This window comes from Salvelinus alpinus, chromosome 25, assembly GCF_045679555.1.
Source record: "Salvelinus alpinus chromosome 25, SLU_Salpinus.1, whole genome shotgun sequence".
NCBI lineage: Eukaryota > Metazoa > Chordata > Actinopteri > Salmoniformes > Salmonidae > Salvelinus > Salvelinus alpinus.
In genome coordinates, this window is record NC_092110.1 from 14,195,798 (window position 1) to 14,209,454 (window position 13,657).

The 13,657-nt window shown below is 42.7% G+C and overlaps 1 protein-coding gene across 2 annotated transcripts in view; it reads left to right on the forward strand.

Moving 5' to 3' along the window:
- The first annotated feature begins 458 nt into the window (after nucleotides 1-458).
- dph6 (diphthamine biosynthesis 6) overlaps nucleotides 459-13,657 on the forward strand; it is an 84,952-nt gene continuing 71,753 nt past the window's right edge. For both annotated transcript variants that reach the window (XM_071365696.1, XM_071365697.1), the window contains exons 1-3: nucleotides 459-626; nucleotides 975-1,066; nucleotides 1,220-1,404. In XM_071365696.1, the coding sequence (XP_071221797.1) occupies nucleotides 604-626; nucleotides 975-1,066; nucleotides 1,220-1,404 (300 nt within the window). In that variant the 5' untranslated portion in view covers nucleotides 459-603. The remainder of the gene's footprint in view (nucleotides 627-974; nucleotides 1,067-1,219; nucleotides 1,405-13,657) is intronic.

Consider the following 13,657-nt stretch of genomic DNA (forward strand, 5'->3'; position numbering starts at 1 on the left):
GCTTGTGTCAATTTACCAGGAGGGCAATGTATGCCAAACAAAATCCATTGATTTAAAAATTTAACAAACCATACAACTCCATGCACAAGGACTACTTGTAACAATTTACACAGAACATTTTTACAAAAATACATTTATTTGAAGAGCAGTGCAGACGCAAAGTTTGGTAACAGAATGATGGAACCAACAGCACAAACCGTCATACCATCTGCACTGTACTTCAAGGAAATGTATTTTTGTAAAATGTTCTGTGTAAATTGTTAAAAGTAGTCCTTGTGCATAGAGTTGTATGGTTTGTTAAACTTTGAAATCAATGGAAATTTATTGGCATATATATATATATATTTTTTTACATTACGGAGCAAAGTGCTCATTGTAATACATTTTTTATTTTAAATCAGGCACCCCAAAGGACAGCTTCATTCATTAAGGTCCTTTCATCCAGGAAGTGCTTGCTCACATGAGTTTTTGTGTACATGTCGAACGGCTGCTGTGACTGGTTGCTATGCTGTACACATATTCAGAGTAAACGAAACATAGATAACATTATCCGATTATGCATTTAGTAACTGTTTATGTCTACAGAAATATTGCATAAAGAAAATGAAAGTAGTCGCGTTGATAAGGTAAACCTAAATAATTGCTGTCACAGCTCTCCTGTTCTATCTACGTTTTCTAGCTAGCTATCTAAGAAGGATGTGTTGCTTGCTAACTAGATATCTATATCCTGTACTTTGTTATTTCGTTTAAGATGCAGTGTGGGGGAAATAGCATGCATCGTTATTCGTTACAGAAATAAAGGTTCATAACATTCTGAGTACATGCAAGTAAGAGGAACTTGCATTTCAGTATAGAACTAAAGGAAATCACCCTAACATTCGTCTGTTTCTGATCATAGTGACAGTGATACGCTATTTACATAGTTGCACCTTCATGTAGTGAATGCATTAATCCCTCTGACTGTATTGTTGCAGTGGAGGCAAAGACAGCTGTTATAACATGATGCAATGTGTTGCTGCTGGGCACCAGATTGTAGCGCTGGCCAACCTGCGTCCTGCTAACAAGGGTGAGATGTCTACCTGTTTTTCCTCCTGTATGTGTGGGTACTTAAAACAAAATTCAAATATTGGTCAATGTTTGCCCTAAGAGATGTGCCTTGCCAAAGTGGAACAGTAATACTGTAAATGAATGAACTTCTGTTATCCATCCCCTGTGTTAGATGAGTTGGACAGCTACATGTATCAGACGGTGGGGCACCAGGCCATAGACCTGTATGCTGAGGCTATGGATCTGCCCCTGTACAGACGCACCATCCAGGGCTCCAGCCTCGACACTGGGAGAGACTACAGCCAGACAGAGGGAGACGAAGTGGAAGACCTCTACCACCTACTGAGCATGGTTCAGGTAAACCTCAACATGGAGGAGTGAGTGGTGACTTGGGGACAGATAAGAGGAGTTGCATTGCTAGTGTTTTAGCAAGATGAGGCAACAGCAAATTGGTTGGCGAAAGAGACTACACTGGTAGCCTATAAGACCAACCAATTTACTCTGCAATCAGTTCTTAGAAGTAGCCTAGTCTGTTGATATCAAGGACCCCCTTTATAAAATGCCATACAGTCTCATCAGACATACTCGTGACTACACTTCAAGGTTCAGAGAGAGCTACGCTAAGCTACATGACATGTGTCACAGTCTATGAGCCGACTATCAATCTATCATCACTCTCTGGTATATGGAGGTTATCTAACGGTTGTGGTGTGTTATATGGAGGTTATCTAATGGTAGTGGTGTGGTATAGGGAGGTTATCTAATGGTAGTGGTGTGGTATAGGGAGGTTATCTAATGGTAGTGGTGTGGTATAGGGAGGTTATCTAATGGTAGTGGTGTGGTATAGGGAGATAATCTAACGGTAGTGGTGTGGTGTGGTATATGGAGGTTATCTAACGGTGTGGTGTGGTATAGGGAGGTTATCTAATGGTAGTGGTGTGGTATATGGAGGTTATCTAACGGTGTGGTGTGGTATAGGGAGGTTATCTAATGGTAGTGGTGTGGTATAGGGAGGTTATCTAATTGTAGTGGTGTGGTATATGGAGGTTATCTAACGGTGTGGTGTGGTATAGGGAGGTTATCTAATGGTAGTGGTGTGGTATAGGGAGGTTATCTAATGGTAGTGGTGTGGTATAGGGAGGTTATCTAACGGTGTGGTGTGGTATAGGGAGGTTATCTAACGGTAGTGGTGTGGTATAGGGAGGTTATCTAATGGTAGTGGTGTGGTATAGGGAGGTTATCTAATGGTAGTGGTGTGGTATAGAGAGGTTATCTAACGGTGTGGTGTGGTATAGGGAGGTTATCTAATGGTAGTGGTGTGGTATAGGGAGGTTATCTAATGGTAGTGGTGTGGTATGGTATATGGAGGTTATCTAACGGTGTGGTGTGGTATAGGGAGGTTATCTAATGGTAGTGGTGTGGTATATGGAGGTTATCTAACGGTAGTGGTGTGGTATAGGGAGGTTATCTAACGGTGTGGTGTGGTATAGGGAGGTTATCTAATGGTAGTGGTGTGGTATAGGGAGGTTATCTAATGGTAGTGGTGTGGTATAGGGAGGTTATCTAACGGTGTGGTGTGGTATAGGGAGGTTATCTAACAGTGTGGTGTGGTATAGGGAGGTTATCTAATGGTAGTGGTGTGGTATAGGGAGGTTATCTAATGGTAGTGGTGTGGTATAGGGAGGTTATCTAACGGTAGTGATGTGGTATAGGGAGGTTATCTAATGGTAGTGGTGTGGTATAGGGAGGTTATCTAATGGTAGTGGTGTGGTATAGGGAGGTTATCTAATGGTAGTGGTGTGGTATAGGGAGGTTATCTAATGGTAGTGGTGTGGTATAGGGAGGTTATCGAATGGTAGTGATGTGGTATAGGGAGGTTATCTAATGGTAGTGGTGTGGTATAGGGAGGTTATCTAACGGTAGTGGTGTGGTATAGGGAGGTTATCTAATGGTAGTGGTGTGGTATAGGGAGGTTATCTAACGGTAGTGATGTGGTATAGGGAGGTTATCGAATGGTAGTGATGTGGTATAGGGAGGTTATCTAATGGTAGTGGTGTGGTATAGGGAGGTTATCTAATGGTAGTGGTGTGGTATAGGGAGGTTATCTAACAGTAGTGGTGTGGTATAGGGAGGTTATCTAACGGTAGTGGTGTGGTATAGGGAGGTTATCTAATGGTAGTGGTGTGTTATAGGGGGGTTATCTAACGGTTGTGGTGTGGTATAGGGAGGTTATCTAACGGTAGTGGTGTGGTGTGGTATAGGGAGGATATGTAATGGTGTGGTATAGGGAGGTTATCTAACGGTATTGGTGTGGTATAGGGAGGATATCTAATGGTGTGGTATAGGGAGGTTATCTAACGGTATTGGTGTGGTGTGGTATAGGGAGGATATCTAATGGTAGTGTGGTGTGGTATAGGGAGGTTATCTAATGGTAGTGATGTGGTATAGGGAGGTTATCTAATGGTAGTGGTGTGGTATAGGGTGGTTATCTAATGGTAGTGGTGTGGTATAGGGAGGTTATCTAACTGTGTGGTGTGGTATAGGGAGGTTATCTAATGGTAGTGGTGTGGTATAGGGAGGTTATTGAATGGTAGTGGTGTGGTATAGGGAGGTTATCTAATGGTAGTGGTGTGGTATAGGGAGGTTATCTAACGGTAGTGGTGTGGTGTGGTATAGAGAGGTTATCTAACGGTAGTGATGTGGTATAGGGAGGTTATCGAATGGTAGGGATGTGGTATAGGGAGGTTATCTAATGGTAGTGGTGTGGTATAGGGAGGTTATTGAATGGTAGTGGTGTGGTATAGGGAGGTTATCTAATGGTAGTGGTGTGGTATAGGGAGGTTATCTAATGGTAGTGGTGTGGTATAGGGGGATTATCTAACGGTAGTGGTGTGGTGTGGTATAGGGAGGTTATCTAATGGGAATGGTGTGGTATAGGGAGGTTATCTAATGGTAGTGGTGTGGTATAGGGAGGTTATCTAACGGTATTGGTGTGGTGTGGTATAGGGAGGTTATCGAATGGTAGTGATGTGGTATAGGGAGGTTATCTAATGGTAGTGGTGTGGTGTGGTATAGGGAGGTTATCTAACGGTAGTGGTGTGGTATAGGGAGGTTATCTAATGGTAGTGGTGTGGTATAGGGAGGTTATCTAACGGTAGTGGTGTGGTATAGGGCGGTTATCTAATGGTAGTGGTGTGGTATAGGGAGGTTATCTAACGGTGTGGTGTGGTATAGGGAGGTTATCTAACGGTAGTGGTGTGGTGTGGTATAGGGAGGTTATCTAATGGTAGTGGTGTGGTATAGGGAGGTTATCTAATGGTAGTGATGTGGTACAGGGAGGTTATCTAATGGTAGTGGTTTGGTATAGGGAGGTTATCTAATGGTAGTGGTGTGGTATAGGGAGGTTATCTAATGGTAGTGGTGTGGTATAGGGGGATTATCTAATGGTAGTGGTGTGGTATAGGGAGGTTATCTAATGGTAGTGATGTGGTATAGGGAGGTTATCTAACGGTAGTGATGTGGTATAGGGAGGTTATCTAATGGTAGTGGTGTGGTATAGGGAGGTTATTGAATGGTAGTGGTGTGGTATAGGGAGGTTATCTAACGGTAGTGGTGTGGTGTGGTATAGGGAGGTTATCTAATGGTAGTGGTGTGGTATAGAGAGGTTATCTAACGGTAGTGATGTGGTATAGGGAGGTTATCGAATGGTAGTGATGTGGTATAGGGAGGTTATCTAATGGTAGTGGTGTGGTATAGGGAGGTTATCTAACGGTAGTGGTGTGGTATAGGGAGGTTATCTAACGGTGTGGTGTGGTATAGGGAGGTTATCTAACGGTAGTGGTGTGGTGTGGTATAGGGAGGTTATCTAATGGTAGTGGTGTGGTATAGGGAGGTTATCTAACGGTAGTGATGTGGTATAGGGAGGTTATCGAATGGTAGTGATGTGGTATAGGGAGGTTATCTAATGGTAGTGGTGTGGTATAGGGAGGTTATCTAATGGTAGTGGTGTGGTATAGGGAGGTTATCTAACAGTAGTGGTGTGGTATAGGGAGGTTATCTAACGGTAGTGGTGTGGTATAGGGAGGTTATCTAATGGTAGTGGTGTGTTATAGGGGGGTTATCTAACGGTTGTGGTGTGGTATAGGGAGGTTATCTAACGGTAGTGGTGTGGTGTGGTATAGGGAGGATATCTAATGGTGTGGTATAGGGAGGTTATCTAACGGTATTGGTGTGGTATAGGGAGGATATCTAATGGTGTGGTATAGGGAGGTTATCTAACGGTATTGGTGTGGTGTGGTATAGGGAGGATATCTAATGGTAGTGTGGTGTGGTATAGGGAGGTTATCTAATGGTAGTGATGTGGTATAGGGAGGTTATCTAATGGTAGTGGTGTGGTATAGGGAGGTTATCTAATGGTAGTGGTGTGGTATAGGGAGGTTATCTAACTGTGTGGTGTGGTATAGGGGGATTATCTAACGGTAGTGGTGTGGTATAGGGAGGTTATCTAATGGTAGTGGTGTGGTATAGGGAGGTTATCTAACGGTAGTGATGTGGTATAGGGAGGTTATTTAATGGTAGTGGTGTGGTATAGGGAGGTTATTGAATGGTAGTGGTGTGGTATAGGGAGGTTATCTAATGGTAGTGGTGTGGTATAGGGAGGTTATCTAACGGTAGTGGTGTGGTGTGGTATAGAGAGGTTATCTAACGGTAGTGATGTGGTATAGGGAGGTTATCGAATGGTAGTGATGTGGTATAGGGAGGTTATCTAATGGTAGTGGTGTGGTATAGGGAGGTTATCTAATGGTAGTGGTGTGGTATAGGGAGGTTATCTAATGGTAGTGGTGTGGTATAGGGGGATTATCTAACGGTAGTGGTGTGGTGTGGTATAGGGAGGTTATCTAATGGTAATGGTGTGGTATAGGGAGGTTATCTAATGGTAGTGGTGTGGTATAGGGAGGTTATCTAACGGTATTGGTGTGGTGTGGTATAGGGAGGTTATCGAATGGTAGTGATGTTATCGAATGGTAGTGATGTGGTATAGGGAGGTTATATAATGGTAGTGGTGTGGTATAGGGAGGTTATTGAATGGTAGTGGTGTGGTATAGGGAGGTTATCTAACGGTGTGGTGTGGTATAGGGAGGTTATCTAATGGTAGTGGTGTGGTATAGGGAGGTTATCTAATGGTAGTGGTGTGGTATAGTGAGGGTATCTAACGGTAGTGGTGTGGTATAGGGAGGTTATCTAATGGTAGTGGTGTGGTATAGGGAGGTTATCTAACGGTAGTGGTGTGGTATAGGGCGGTTATCTAATGGTAGTGGTGTGGTATAGGGAGGTTATCTAACGGTGTGGTGTGGTATAGGGAGGTTATCTAATGGTAGTGGTGTGGTGTGGTATAGGGAGGTTATCTAACGGTAGTGGTGTGGTATAGGGAGGTTATCTAATGGTAGTGGTGTGGTATAGTGAGGGTATCTAACGGTAGTGGTGTGGTATAGGGAGGTTATCTAATGGTAGTGGTGTGGTATAGGGAGGTTATCTAACGGTGTGGTGTGGTATAGGGAGATTATCTAACGGTAGTGGTGTGGTATAGGGCGGTTATCTAATGGTAGTGGTGTGGTATAGGGAGGTTATTTAACGGTGTGGTGTGGTATAGGGAGGTTATCTAATGGTAGTGGTGTGGTGTGGTATAGGGAGGTTATCTAACGGTAGTGGTGTGGTATAGGGAGGTTATCTAATGGTAGTGGTGTGGTATAGTGAGGGTATCTAACGGTAGTGGTGTGGTATAGGGAGGTTATCTAATGGTAGTGGTGTGGTATAGGGAGGTTATCTAACGGTAGTGGTGTGGTATAGGGCGGTTATCTAATGGTAGTGGTGTGGTATAGGGAGGTTATCTAACGGTGTGGTGTGGTATAGGGAGGTTATCTAACGGTAGTGGTGTGGTGTGGTATAGGGAGGTTATCTAATGGTAGTGGTGTGGTATAGGGAGGTTATCTAATGGTAGTGATGTGGTATAGGGAGGTTATCTAATGGTAGTGGTGTGGTATAGGGAGGTTATCTAATGGTAGTGGTGTGGTATAGGGAGGTTATCTAACGGTGTGGTGTGGTATAGGGAGGTTATCTAACGGTAGTGGTGTGGTATAGGGCGGTTATCTAATGGTAGTGGTGTGGTATAGGGAGGTTATCTAACGGTGTGGTGTGGTATAGGGAGGTTATCTAATGGTAGTGGTGTGGTGTGGTATAGGGAGGTTATCTAACGGTAGTGGTGTGGTATAGGGAGGTTATCTAATGGTAGTGGTGTGGTATAGTGAGGGTATCTAACGGTAGTGGTGTGGTATAGGGAGGTTATCTAATGGTAGTGGTGTGGTATAGGGAGGTTATCTAACGGTAGTGGTGTGGTATAGGGCGGTTATCTAATGGTAGTGGTGTGGTATAGGGAGGTTATCTAACGGTGTGGTGTGGTATAGGGAGGTTATCTAACGGTAGTGGTGTGGTGTGGTATAGGGAGGTTATCTAATGGTAGTGGTGTGGTATAGGGAGGTTATCTAATGGTAGTGATGTGGTATAGGGAGGTTATCTAATGGTAGTGATGTGGTATAGGGAGGTTATCTAATGGTAGTGGTGTGGTATAGGGAGGTTATCTAACGGTGTGGTGTGGCATAGGGAGATTATCTGACGGACGGTAGTCCGTGGTTGCATGTGTGTTTAACACACTCCTGGCAGATAAAGCTTACCTGACAGGAGAAAGCTACCTGGACACACAGTCACTCTTCAGGAGAAAAGCTCTCCCCCTGTCAGCACAAACAGCCTGTCCACATGTGTACTTGATCCAACGTAGCTAACACCTTTTTCTTTTGCCACTCTCACAAGCACAAGAGCAGCATCAAATTTATAGGGGCTTGCTTGCTGGTTTCTGTTTCTCTCTCTCGCTCAGTTTCTCTCTCTCTGTCTCTCTCGCTCAGTCTCTCTGTGTGTCTTTCTCTTGCTCTCTCTCTCTCTCTTTATATACATATATATATATATATATTATTTTGACTATTTTCTACATTGTAGAATAGTAGTGAAGACATCAAAACTATGAAATAACGCTTATGGAATCATGTAGTAACCAAAAATGTTGGTAACCACAAATCTAAATATATTTCATATTTGAGATTCTTCAAAGTAGCCACCCTTTGCACACTCTTGGCATTCTCTCAACCAGCTTCACCTGGAATGGGTTTTCAATATGTCACTTTGTGAGGATAACTGCTCTAAGCCGTTTCCCCCAAAACAATAGAAGTTGGAGAACAGATTGGGAGGGATCTTAGACCATTCCTCCATTCAGAATCCTTCTAGATCCTTAATATCCTTTGTTTTTGCTTATGGACTTCGCTCTTCATTTAAAAAATGTTGATTTTGTGGCCAATTAACCATTTCTTTGTGGATTTTGATGTGTGCTTGGGGTTATTGTCTTGTTGGAAGTTCCACTTGTGACCAATTTTCAACCTCCTGACAGAGGCAACCAGGTTTTTGGCAAAAATATCCTGGTACTGGCCTGGGTAAAGTTCATGATGCCGTTGACCTTAACAAGGGCCCCAGGACCAGTGGAATCAAAATAGCACCATAACATCAAAGATACACCATAGTTTTCAGTAGGTATGGGGGTTATTTTCCATTTATACATTAATTTCGACGTCAAACCCACCACTGGTGTGCTTGACCAAAGAGCTCTAATTTCTCTCTCGCTCTATCTCAGTGTCATTATTCTCACAAGGGGAGGGTGCTAGACAATTGAAAAAAGGGGTGTTAGTAATTTTGACCCCTATCTGTTTGCATTTATTTTATTAATTGTTAAACAAAATCTCTTTCTCTGAGCAATTTTAGAAAATAATATATATATATTTTTTTTTTAAATGAGCGTACAATATTGGTCAGTATTTGCATTATTTATTTTATACAGTCTTTTTTGCTCATCTTTATCAAACAAAGGTGTCAATAATTATGGACCCCACTGTATGTGTCATAGTCTTTCCACCCCTCACCCTACTCTTTCCACCCCTCACCCTACTCTTTACACCCCTCACCCTACTCTTTACACCCCTCACCCTACTCTTTACACCCCTCACCCTACTCTGTCCCTGGTCTGTGATGGCTGGCTCTGGGATTGCTAGGTTTTGCTCATTTCCTATTTCCAGGGCAGGGCTGACGTGACCCCGTCCCTTGTTAGGGCCAAAGGCCAGGCCAACAGGGCCCAGCAGACAGCCAGTCCTCACTGTGTTTACCTCTCTCACAGTTAACCGTGGAGGGCACAGACCTGCAACCTAGAGCCCAACCGATATATTGGTTCACCGATATTATTGGCTGATATTGGCCTTTTACAGGTATATTGGTACCGGATGATAATTCAATAAATTAGATGAAAAAAGGGAATTACATGCTGATCTGAACACTTGTGGTCATTCTCTTTGTGTCATTATTGTCACAAAGTATGAAATCAATATTTGAAGCATAGTTATTGTTCAGTTGCTCTTCTGGATGGCAGTTTATTAGAATTCAGTGTGTAAAATTACACTTTCATTTCCTCGCTGTAAAACAGTATATCGGCAGATACAGTGCCATGAAAAATTATTCTTCACATTCACATTCTTCACATTTTATTGTGTTACAAAGTGGGATTAAAATTGATTTAATTGTAAAAATACACAAAAAGCTTTTATGTCAAAGTGGAAGATTTTGACAAATAAAAAATTCTGAACTAGAATATAGTTGTCGTGTAAGTATTCAGCCCCTTTGTTTATGCAAACATAAATTAGTTCAGGAGTAAAATCTGGCTGAACAAATCACGTAATAAATTACATGTACTCACTGTGTGTGAAATAATACGTGTTGACATGATTTTTGAACATCTGTAAGGTCCCTCAGTCAAGTATTGAATTTCAAGCACAGATTAAACTACAAAGACCAGGGAGCTTTTTGAAAGCCTCATAAAGAAGGTGATTGGTAGATGGGTAACAATAACAAATCCGACATTTGAGTATCTCTTTAAGCATGGTCAAGTTAATAATTACGCTGTGGATTATATATTAAATCACCCAAACACATCAAAGATACAGTCGTCCTTCTGAACTGAGCTGCAGGACAGGAATGAAACTGCGCAGGGATGTTACCATAATGCCATTGGTGATTTTCAAACCAGCTACAGGGTCTGTGATGGTAGAAAACTGAGGATGGATCAACAACATTGTAGTGACTCCACAATAATGACCTACATGACAGAGTGAAAAGAAGAATACAAATATACAGAATTTGCAAGGCGCTGTATATCGGTATCGTTAAGTTTTGTCCTTAAGTAAAGAGCTATACTCACTCTCCATGCAATTTTTCTCAGAAATATGTTTTCTAATTGGGGTGGTTTGTTATCGCACCCTATTATGAGAATTACATTGAGATCAGATACGTTTGTTTAGTTAGTGAATTTTCTGTCTCCAGCCTATATTTGTGAAGTATCTCTCTTGTACTTTTTTATGTCAGTTATGGGTTCTGTGAAAGTACAATCGCTTCCTCTTGAATATCCAGTTGATTCAAAGGTGTGTTTTTTATTCACCTTAGGTTTAGTGCTGAGTTTGTGTTGCAGCGAAGAGGAGTCCGATAATTAGCTGTTAATTTACCCTCACAGGAAATGAGCAGTTTTAGCATAAAAAATGTGTTCTGTTTTGGAAGTGTGATATTTTGAAAGATTCATCCTAGCAGTTTGAATTAATTAGATGTTATTAAAATCTATTTGGCAAATGACACTTGAACATAGATGAAAGCATTTTGTTTTTTAGAAGCTGTGATGAATCTGAGTAAATCTGTTTTTCTTCCTCCCTCTTCTCTTTAAATCCTTGAAGTTCCACAACTCTGCTCATAACATGAGCCAACAGTGCCACCTATGGACCAATCCCATGCGTTGCCTAACCAAACCAAACTCACAACTCCCTTCGGTCTCTCACATGGGATAATTTTCAGTGGAAACATTGTCAATGGGAGAAAAATGCCCAATTATGATATCCCCCCCAATCCCAACAGTGGTGATAATCGCAGAGTGACAATGTGCCCTCTTGCTTAGCCCCCCTGATGCGTGTCTGTGTACGGTCCGCTCTCTGTGAAGTGTGTAACCCGATAGACACGCGAGCCATAACATACCCCGGCCCATCCTGCCATGGCTTTGATCTTTGAACCTGGCCTTTGAGGAGGAAAAATAACTGTCTTCTCAGAGGCAGAGGGGATCTTTCACTCCGTCCTCAGCGTGTGTGTGTGTGCTGATTATAAAGCTGTCTGATGCCCACAGATCTGATGGCTCCTTTTCCCCGGCCCTGCCTAGCATATGTCTCATAAATCAGACCACAGATTGAATGTCAGCATGTCACTCTCTATCTTATATCTCACCGTGAGGGGTTCAGTGTTTTGAGAGGAAATCGTTTTGATGTCAAAATGTCTGTTCAGTTTAGAACTAAACATTTAAAATCCATAACTTGTATAATGCATGGATGATGTTTCCATACCTTTTTCTGGGATATTCTTGTCCAGTAAATGGATGGAGCATAGAGCATTAATAACATACAATCAGGTGAAGTTCTGATTCTTCTCTATTCATTTCTGTAACCAGAGCTGTTGCCCTGGCTTCACCTTCGCCTGTCCTCCTGTCCTGTACATCAATACTGTACATGCTGTGGAGGGCGGTTGGCTTGGCCATGCTGCCGTGATTAAGATCAACAGTGTCATCCACCCCTGGCTGAAACGCCTGCCCCCCCTCCACCCCCACCCCTCCCTGCAGGCCTGGGGAAAGGTTCATATTAGTCATCTCACATCCCTCAAGTTCTTCATCCCCTCTTTTCTGCTCTGACATACTGGCTCTTTATGCCTGGTGACACTGTGCGAGAGGAGAGGAGGAGGAGAGGGAGGGAGGCAGGGAGAGTGTCCCTTGAAGGATAGGTCAGAGGCCCTAGGTTACATAATAGCATGTTTCTATCTTCATCCTCCACACATGGTGCTATAAGCATTAGCTTCTATCTCTAATATCCTGGCTTGTTAAAACTTCCCATACTGCAGTCTGCACGGGAAAGAAGACTATTTTCCCTCAATCCCCTTGCAACTAGATAATTTTTTTGCAATAAAATAAGTATATATATATTTTTTAAATGAAAAGGGTGTTACTCTATCTCAGTTTTTTTTTATGTTAGTTCTCTTGACAGCACATTTACAGCATAATTGGTATCTCTCCACTAGTATGTTAAGGAAACAAAAACGTGAAGAACTTGAATAGAAATAGAAAGATGTCAACTGCAGTTCAATGACCCTGCGACCTCTGAACTAATCAGTGAAAACAAAAGGTTCCAGCTCATTAGGCTGATGGGGAACAATAGACGATATTAATACCTAGGCTTTTCATTATGAACCGTCTAATTAGCAGCAACATTTCTGTCACATTCCTGCCCTGGCTCTGTGGAGGATGGAAATGTTACATTCAGATCTTATTTCCTGCCATGTAATTAATCAGCCTTTTCAGGAACACAATGCTTTCAAACATGGTTATTACTGAGTGATAGCCTATCCCAGGGCGGTGTAGGCTACTTTTTTTTCTTCCCTTTTTATCAAGCCAAATGCTCAAGATGTCACGGAAAAATACTGGAGAGCGCCAGGCTCCAGTCCCCTTTGGCCTTTGTAGATGTTCAAACATTCCCTTCTGTTGGTGCGTGTTAAAACACCACATTTTTTGCGAGATAATCCCTGTGTTAAACACACAGACACACTCCCCATCCCAGCGTCACCCTCCACCCTCCACTCCATTATCGACAGCAGCCGACTGGGCTGGGGCCCTCCGAGATTGGAGAGGGGGAGTCGACCGTACGTCCACAAGTCCAAACATTATTTTTCTCTGTTTTACCCCTCTCTCTCCCTTTCTGTCTCTTCTTTTTCTCTTCATATCTGGATTCTATTGTGTTGTCGTCATAGCCTTTTCAGAAGCCTTTAGAAGCCTGGTGTTGCGTTGCTGCAGGTGCCGTAGTGGAGAGGTCCTGCTGTGAGGTGTAGACGAGAGGAGAGAAGGAGGAGAGGAAAGAAGAATGGAACAGGCAGAAGAGTCTGGTTTTGAACTTGGAGCCCTGTGTTATCGATTAGGGGGCCAAAGTGTTAGGAGTCAGTCGCTACAAAACACAGCGGTGTGTTGTGAGGGTAGAAAATCAAACACACCCCTACACCCTTACCAGTACAGTGGCGTGTTAGGCACATGGGGGCTCAAAGAAAATTGATTTCTTTAAAAAGCTGCTTAATGCATAAATCACGACCGGTGAGGTCACAGAGAGGCTTTATGAGATAGGATCAATAAGAAGACTAATGTGAGCGTCTTGTACCTGTGATGTGGGGCAAAGATGCATTTTTTCCCCTTTCTCAGAGGTATAATTAGCGGTGTGGTAGAAGCATTAACAATGGATAATGCTCTTCAAAAGTTAATTGATATATCCCAATTAGTTTCATGCTTTTTTCAGGACAAGTGTAGGCTGGCTGTGTGTGTAGTCTAGCTTGTCTCATGTTCTTCTAATGAGGCTAGTAGCATTGCCTAGATTCCTGTTAAACTAGAGTACAGCCAGGCACT